Source organism: Sminthopsis crassicaudata, chromosome 3 (assembly GCF_048593235.1).
Source record: "Sminthopsis crassicaudata isolate SCR6 chromosome 3, ASM4859323v1, whole genome shotgun sequence".
NCBI classification, from domain to species: domain Eukaryota; kingdom Metazoa; phylum Chordata; class Mammalia; order Dasyuromorphia; family Dasyuridae; genus Sminthopsis; species Sminthopsis crassicaudata.
The window spans coordinates 583,439,446-583,448,243 of NC_133619.1; the positions used below are offsets into that span (position 1 = coordinate 583,439,446).

General features: G+C 38.0%; 1 protein-coding gene across 1 annotated transcript; it reads left to right on the forward strand.

Annotated features, from left to right (window-relative positions):
- The first annotated feature begins 253 nt into the window (after nt 1–253).
- LOC141562485 (olfactory receptor 51A4-like) lies at nt 254–7,845 on the forward strand. Its single transcript, XM_074302514.1, has 2 exons — nt 254–299; nt 6,887–7,845. The coding sequence occupies exons 1-2, from the start codon at nt 254–256 to the stop codon at nt 7,843–7,845; spliced, it is 1,005 nt and encodes a 334-aa protein (XP_074158615.1).
- Nucleotides 7,846–8,798: the final 953 nt, after the last annotated feature.

Here is an 8,798-nt window from a genome sequence, read left to right on the forward strand (position 1 = left end):
AAAAAGGAATTCCCTCCCCCCCCCCCAAAAAAAAAAGGATCTGAAATCAGGTCTTCTGATTTCAAATGCATCAGCTTCTTGAAGATCCTAAATATTTCTCTGGCTGACTAGGAGTCAAAAAAAGAAAAAGGAAAAAAGAAGAAGCTTTCAAACAATCCCTAATGCTATGAATTGAGTTATCTTTGCCTACTCAGAATCCACTGAGTAACTGCATTTCAAAGAGTCGCCAGCAGGTGGCAAGAGAAAGCAGAAGATGGCAGATGGCTTAACAGAATGCGACTTAACAGAAATCTCACCAGGTGAGAATAGAGGAAGAGAAGCAGGTGACCATAGCAAGGACAATAGCACAACATTGAACATGATTAATGGTATCACTGGACCAACAGATAACAATAGCGACACAAATAGCAACATCAGACAAGGAAAGAGATTTTTGTATGGATACCACCCTATTGTTATTTGCCAATGCTATTCCAGTTCTTCTGAGCAACTTAAATTTAGACATTAGTGAACCCCCTTCAGTCACTTAAAATCTTGTTTCCTCAGTTTCCTCAAATGTAAATGGAGATAATAAGAACACTCATCTTGCAGAGTTGTTCTGTGAAGCAAATGAGACAAAAATTGTAGAACACTTAGTACAGTGCCTGGTATGTAGTAAGCACTATATAAATATTATTATTATTATGTCATCTATTTTAAGTATATGTTGGCCTCAGAGTTTGAATATAGATATTAAAATCAAGACTTCCAAGAAAAGAGAAGGCCAAGACCATGCAAACAGGAGGTTCATGACAATGTTTCCTATATGAATGAATGGATCCACTAGATGACACAGCTCTGTTCCCAAGACACCCTTAGGTAGAAGCTCTATCTCTGTTCTGGGTACTCAGAACATTCATTTGGTCTAAAAATGTGATCATTAATGACACCATAGTGTCAGAGCTGTGTTTTCAAAGCCACAGATAGTGATAAGAATACTCCTAAAACATTATGGAGGCATCATAAGTAGCACCAGAACCAACTCTTAATAAGACCTAGTACTGCTAAAATATTTATGACCAGCGGTGTCCCATGTTTTTAGAGTGAATTAGCATCAATCATATGAATTTACTGGGTTGTGAGATCATAGATTTAGAACCAGAAACAATTATATCAAACTTTTCATTATCCAAAGAGGTTAAGGTATATAGAACAAGAAGCAGAGCTGGAACTCGAAATAGTTTTTCTGCTTCCAAATCCAATGTTCTATCTACTAGAGACATGAACATCCATATACAAATATCCTATTATCTTATTCTACTTTTTGTAATGACTCTTTTTCTCCTTTTCCCCTTCCCTTCAATTCCCTAATTTCTGTACTCAGTTATATTTAATCTCTGGTGTTTTTTAAGAACTCTTTAGCCTCATCAATTTCCAGAGCTGGTTCATGTTGTATTCCCATTGGAGTTGTGACAGCTGATGTGGCTCTATCAGGCTGGAGGGTGGAGAGAAAGAAAATGAGGCAGTAAGGACAACTCACAAAACAGGATAAATAGACCACTTACCAGCCTTATGTCTCAGAACTGACCTCATTGGCGAGGCAGGTAGGTTCTTGTAAGTCTAGGAGAGTAGGAAGGAGGGGGAAGTAAACTTTGAGAGGTTTAGGGGGAGTTCTGTACCCAAATGAGGTAGGGTCTGTTAATTCCAGGCAAGTACCCCATGTTTGCAGCTATACAGCCCTCAGGACAAGGGGATAATGGTTATGCTCTTAGATTTTCAGAGCTTCTTGAGAAAGAATAACTTCCTAGTGAATTACTAGAGAGGCAAATTTGAGATTTGAGGGATTTTTGCTCTTGTACCAGAATTGAGATGGCTGGTCAATCAGTAATGTAGACTTATTAAGGGCCTACTATATTCCAGGCATTGAGCTAAGTGCTAACGATACAAAGAATAGCAAAAAACAAACTTCGTTTTCAAGGAGATCACAATACAATGAGGGAGACAACACAATGTAATTACAAAAAAAAAAATGTATATGGACCATAAATTTTGGGGAAAGCAGTAAAGTTAAGGAAAACTAGGAAAGACTTCTTGCAAAAAGTTGGCATTTAAAGGAAGTCAGAGAAGCAAGAAATCAGACATAAGGAAGAAGAGTATTCCAGGAATGGGAACAACCAGTAAAATACATTGAGAGTCATGAAATGAAATATCATGTGAAAGGAATGGCAAGGAAGCCAATGTCATTACAGCCCAGAATATATTGAGAAGAGTAAGGTGTAAGAAGATTGAAAAAGGTAAGAAGCAGCCAAGTTATGAAGAGCTCTAAAAGGCAAAGAATTTTACATTTGGCACTATGGGAACCATTAGTTTGGAGTGAAGAAGAGCGATGTGATACAATTAAACTTATGTTTTAGGAAACCCAGTTTTCCAACTGAGTGAAGAATGGATTGGAGTAGGGACAGACAAGGCAGAAAGACCAAGAATCTATTGCAAATTACTACTAAAATAGTAATCTATCATAATATCCTGCTGACATAAAGTAATGAGGACCTGCACCAACACAATGTCAGCATCAGTTGAGAGAAAGGAGCATTTATGACTGATAATATGAAGATTAAAATGACATAACGACAACTAATTGAATAAAAGGGTGAGAGGGGGTAAGAATGAAAAGAGTGAAAGATCATGAGCCTAGATAACTGGAAGAATTGTGATACTCTGGACTGTAAAAGAGAAGGTAGAATAAGGGGAGGGTTGCCTCGTGGACTGGGAGTGGTCAGATAAGGAGAGAGAACCAAGAGAACACACTATCACAAAAACATAGAGAAAAAGAAACTATCAAAGAGAAGAGGGTAATCAGTAGTGTCATATGCTCCAGAAAGGTCAAGAAGAATAAAGACTGAGGCAAGTCATTGGAGCACAGGCATCAAATAAACACAGAACAATTAAATAAAGGAAATTAAATGTGCAAATCCTGAGGTGAAGAGAATCCAGAAAGAGCAGTGTTCACCTCCAAAGATGGATCTCTTTATTGATGAAGTTTTGTAGACAGAGGGAGATCAGAGAGTTCTTCCAGTCCTCATCATATCACAACAACAGGTGGTCTGCATATAGGACCAGTCCTACATATGAGTCACTGAACCATTGGCTAAAAAAGGAACCTCTTTTCCTAGAGCCATCTCTCTGGAAAGAACTCTTGGGAACTGCTGACTGCTTAGAATAAAGGTAGGGAATGAAATGATTCAATGTGTCCCCTTCCAGTCTTTCTTCCAATCCTGGATACTTTCCATCTTCTCATACAAACAGTTTTTTGCTCCTTCTAAACCTTTTTTCTATATTCACCTCTTACGGGAAGCCTTCCCAGTTTAATTCAGTCTAATTCCAAATGGCTAAGTTATCACAGCCTCCCTACAGGCACATATAATAAAATGTGAATGTGTCCGTGTTCTTCTGAGCTAATATGGTATATTTTAATGAGCTAAATATGAAATAAAATCAAAGCACCACTCCCTGTTATGCTACCAAGGAGAATTCCTGATAGGCTTTTAACCTTTTTGTTTGATTGTCATGGACACCCTTTGACAATTTGATGAAGTCTATGAACCCCTTCTAGAGCAATATAGAATAATAAATAAATAAAAATAGAAATAATAATAAATATAACATAATAGAAGAATTCAAAGGAAACTAATTATATAGAAATACAATTATCTAACTAACTATAGAGGTATCTATATGAGTAGGTAGAGTTTAGGAAAGAATGTGGGGATAAGGAGAAAGGTGAGAAAGAATCACCATGAAGAAAATTGAAAGATATGAAGAAAAAAGATTGAAGTTAGTTTTGGGAAAGGAAGAAAAAACAGGTTTTGTTGTTATTGAGACATATTCAATCATATCCAATTTTTCATGACCCTTTTGGGGTTTTCTTGGCAAAAGTATTAAAGTGGTTTGCCACTGATTCAAACAGGGTCAAGTGACTTGTTTAGAGTCATATGGCTAGTATTTGAGTCTGGATTTGAATTGGGGTTTCTTGACTCCAAGCCTGGAGCTCTACCCACTGCAGCTACCCCTAAGGAATGGGTTTCTAAGCACAAAAGCTCTTTAGGAAGGAGGTTTAATATATGTCTCTCTCTTTACCTTTGAGAGCCCCTGGAAAAAGCCCAGGTATAAATTCTCCAAAGCATGGAAGGTACTTTTGATGCTTTTCAGATGCTTGTTCTTAGAAATTTCATCCTTCAGTTTTCAGGTTTAATCTAAGATTGCCTTCTTGTGGCACTGTGAGCCTGTGTTCTTCTGCCCATAAAATTAAGTTTCATTCCTATTCCTTGTAACAGGAACATCAAGAGAATATGAAGATGGCATAGCAAAAAATCATAGCATAATACAGAAAGTAACTGTCTGAGGTGGAATTTGAATTCAGGCTCTCCTGATTCTAAGGCTACTGTTCACTGCTGGTCCTATCCATAATACTAAACTGCCACTCATTCAGATCAAATTTTAACTTGAAACATAGGTTACCCTCAAAGCTCAAAAAAAAAAAAAAAAAAAAAAGATACTCTTTTCCATTTAGCTGAACATGAGCCTTCTTGATCTTTGTTTTCTCCTTTTTAACACTGAGGAACACTGAGTTCTTAGAGTCACTGAACCTATCTATACAAATACCTGCAGTCACAAGGAATGGATGTAGGTGGTGGACAAAGCAGAAGGGAGCTCAGCCTACTGGGTGAATCCAGGATTGGAAGAAAGGCTGGAAGGGGACACATGAATCACTTCATTCCCTACTTTTATTCTAAGCAGTCAGCAGTTCCCAAGAGTTCTTTCCAGAGAGATGGCTCTCTAGGAAAAGAGGTTCCTTTTTTAGCCAATGGTTCAGTGACTCATATAAAGGGCTGGTCCTATATGCAGATGACCTGTTGTTGTGATATGATGAGGACTGGGAAGGACTCTCTGATCTCCCTCTGTTTGCAAATCTCCACCAATAAAGAGATCCATCTTTGGAGGTAAACACTGCTCTTTCTGGGTTCTCTTCACCCCAGGATTTGCACATTTAATTTCCTTTATTATTATTATTATACCAAAGGAATTTTGGGAAGTGTTAGAGAAAAGAAGAGAGAAGCCCTGCCTGCCTAGAACAGAAAATCCAAGACTCACACAAATTCCTCACACTGTAAGTTCTCCCTTCCCTTTATGGAATGCTTATCTATCTCACTCTATTTTCTTGTGGGTAATAATTGTCAATGCAGTTGATTCCAGCTATTCACCCTATTTTTACTTCGTCAGGAAGAGGAGATAGATTATAAGAGATTACCCATGAATTCCTTATTCAGTGAAACAGCCTTTACTCTTGAGGAATTCTCTATCTATGAGAGGAAACTAGGAGAATTGGTCCCAATACTTGGTGAATCTAAGTCTATGTAGAAATTATATATTTTTAAAAATGCAGTTGCATCCTCTTTAAAGTATTTTAAAATGTACTTTCTGGGAAAATTATTTTTTTCTAAAATATAAACAAATTTTGGAATTAGCTAGAGTTTTTCAAAGCTTTTCTAGATGGTTTTGTGAAAAGAGTTCTGAGTCTAGAGTGACAAAGATCTGAGTTCAAATACAGTCTCAGATATTTATTAATTGTAGGCAAAAGAGAAGGAAATGATAAACCACTTAGGTTTCTTTGCCAGGAAAATTCCATGGACAGGATGGGGTCAGGACACAACTGAGTGACTGAACCACAACAAAAGGAATGAATTCTATGGAAATTTAGAATTGCCTAGGAGGAAATGGGGAAACTGGGGGATTTCTCCTTTAAAAGATAAAATCTGGTCTTTCATAGGATCAGAAAAATTCTTCTCCTGATTGGAAAAACACACATATCTATCTATCTATCTATCTATCTATCTATCTATCTATCTATCTATCTATCTATCTGTCATCTATCTATACACATACATACATACATATATTTTAAAGTATTTGACCCAAACTCAGAATAATCAGTATTGCTAATGACCATTTAAAAAGGCAACAAGCCTTTCTTTTATCCATTTAAATTAAGTCATATGGATCAGAAAGCCACTAACAGAAAATTAATTCACCAATGAATATTTTAGAAATGATGGGCTAAATGAAGCATTTGAGGTTTTAAGTGGAAATAAGGAGGTAACAATGTTTTTTTTGAGACCCAGACAGATCAAAAGGTGAATTGAAATTTCCTGAAAGTGTGATAGAAGATAGTCTGATACTAAGATCTTATTTCAATAATTCAAAAGACTGGAGATTTCATCAGTGTAGCTATTTCCTCTATTGATGAAAACCCAGATATGCCTTCATGAGTTATTCTAGACAAAAAACACCTCTCAGTGAACTTGCTTTCACTAAATTAAGTTGTCAAAAGACAGAAATAATGTGTGTCCTTAGGCAAACATTCTATATCTTCTTAATTTGGGAAGCCCTGTTTCCATTTCACTGACACAGTCTTTGAGAACTAGGGGTCATGAATCAGTATGAGTTTTATATTTAGTCCTGATTGCCTAAAACAAAAGTCAGCTTAAAAATGATTGATAAATGGTTTAATAAGGAAGTATTAAAATGTGCCTAAGTATTTATATTTCTCTAAATCACATACAAAATTATACTTTGCCTTAAATCACTAAATATATAGGACTATTACAGATTGGGTCATATATATGTGTGTACATATATACATATATATGCTTTGTAAAAATTTGAATAGAAAAATAAATAATTGGCTTAAGTGTACTTTTTGATTCACTTCTTGGGAAAGTTCAACTAGCTGAGCCATGATGTTAAGCTCTAGTACCTCTATTATTTAATTGACTCTTCCATGACTTACATGCACAATGCTTAAATGTGTTTATCAAACCCCAGATTCCTTCCTGAACACTTCTCAAAGACCTGGCTTTGGGGATGATATTCAACAGTAGTTACTTCACACCAGAGACCTTCTTCCTCACAGGCCTCCCTGGACTAGAGGCTGTCTACCCCTGGCTCGCCATCCCCTTTTGCTCCATGTACTTTGTGGCCCTTGTTGGCAATAGCCTGATTCTAGTAGTGATCCATGGCAATCCATCCCTCCATCAGCCTATGTATTTGTTCCTGGGTATGCTGGCCTTCTCTGAGCTTGGAGTCTCCTCCTCCACACTACCCACTGTGATGAGCATCTTTCTCTTTAACGCCAATGAGATCAGCTTCAATGCCTGCTTGTTCCAGATGTTCTCCATCCACTCCTTCTCTATCATGGAGTCAGCTGTCTTGTTGGCCATGTCTGTAGATCGATTTATAGCCATCTACAGCCCACTGCGCTATACAGCCATCTTAACACTGCCCCGCATTGCCCGCACAGGAGTTGCTATTGCACTGAAGAGTGTGGTGATCATGTTTCCACTGCCATTCCTCCTGAAGCGCCTGCCCTTCTGTGGTCACAATACCCTATCCCATTCCTACTGCCTCCATTCAGACCTGATCCAGTTGCCCTGTGGGAATACACGTCCCAATAGCATTCTTGGGCTATGTATTGTCACTTCCACTTTTGGACTGGACTCATTGCTGATTGTCATTTCTTATGTTCTGATCCTCCATACGGTGCTGGGCATTGCCTCGGGGGAAGGTAGGCGCAAGGCTCTCAACACATGTGTGTCACACATATGTGCTGTGCTTGTATACTACGTGCCCATGATTGGGGTAGCTATGGTCCATCGCTTTGTGAAACATGCTGCTCCTGCTGTCCGTCTCCTCCTGGCCAATGTCTATCTCCTTGTGCCCCCTGTGGTCAACCCAATTGTCTACAGCATCAAGACTAAGCAGATCCGTCATGGACTGGTCCAGATTCTGCTCCAGAAAAAATGTTTATGATAATGGATTTTGGAAGGAAAGAAGTCACCCCAACTGGCAAAGCCTGTGCCCAAGAGGTCAAGTCTAAAATCAGAGAACCCAGTGATAAGGCAATGGAAGTTCTCTTTTCCTAGTAAAAGCACATAGTGGGCAGGATCCCCTCAGTAGAATCAAAGGGTCAATGAGGCATGAGTCTATAACAGATTGGAATGGCTTCTCTACGACTGATTTTGTATTAGGTATTTGGGAGAGAAATAAAAGAAGGTACACAGTATTTCCTACTTCTGAGAAGCCTCTAATCCAGTCAGTCAACACACACTTTTTAAAAACTTAAGTGCCAAGCACTCTGCTGAGTGCTTTGAATATAGAGAAAGGTAAAAGACATTCCTGCTGTGGTGGGAGTCACAGTCTAATGGTGGAGACCACCCACAATCCAAAAGGTCATATTGAAGAAGTCCCAATCTCAGGAATGTAATGTAGCTCCTACCTAACCTGACAGAATTCTTGTTCTAACAGGAAGACCTAGTTCTGCTCTCTGGAATTTCTGGTCAAAGGAGCTTCTGCCATTTCTTCAGGGAGCCCCTTCCTCCTTCTCTGCTTTTTAAAAACCACTAATGTTCTTCAAATTCCATGTGAAATGTCTTTTCTCACATGTCCTCACTACTTCCTCTAGCAACCAGCACCTCTCCCTATCTCAACATTACTCTGTATTTATTGTGCCTTTTTCCAATATAGTTATATATGTAAATGTTGTCTCTCTCAATATTCTGTAAGTTCCTTCAATTTGGTATCCCTAGTACCTAGAGCAATTCTTAATGAAAAGTAGGAACTACTTAATTTTTTTGGATTGATTAATAAGAATTTAACCAAAAGGAATATTGGATCCAATGAATGAATGATACTCCCTATCCTTAATAGTAATTACTAACATTTATATAACAGTTTTTACAAATATTTTCTCATTTGATCACTCT

Excerpts from the sequence above, each read along its gene's own strand:
- LOC141562485 (XM_074302514.1), top strand. The coding sequence starts at position 254 with ATGGCAGATGGCTTAACAGAATGCGACTTAACAGAAATCTCACCAG. Across the intron at positions 300-6,886 it reads CTTAACAGAAATCTCACCAG|ACCTGGCTTTGGGGATGATA; the intron begins GTGAGAATAGAG and ends CACTTCTCAAAG.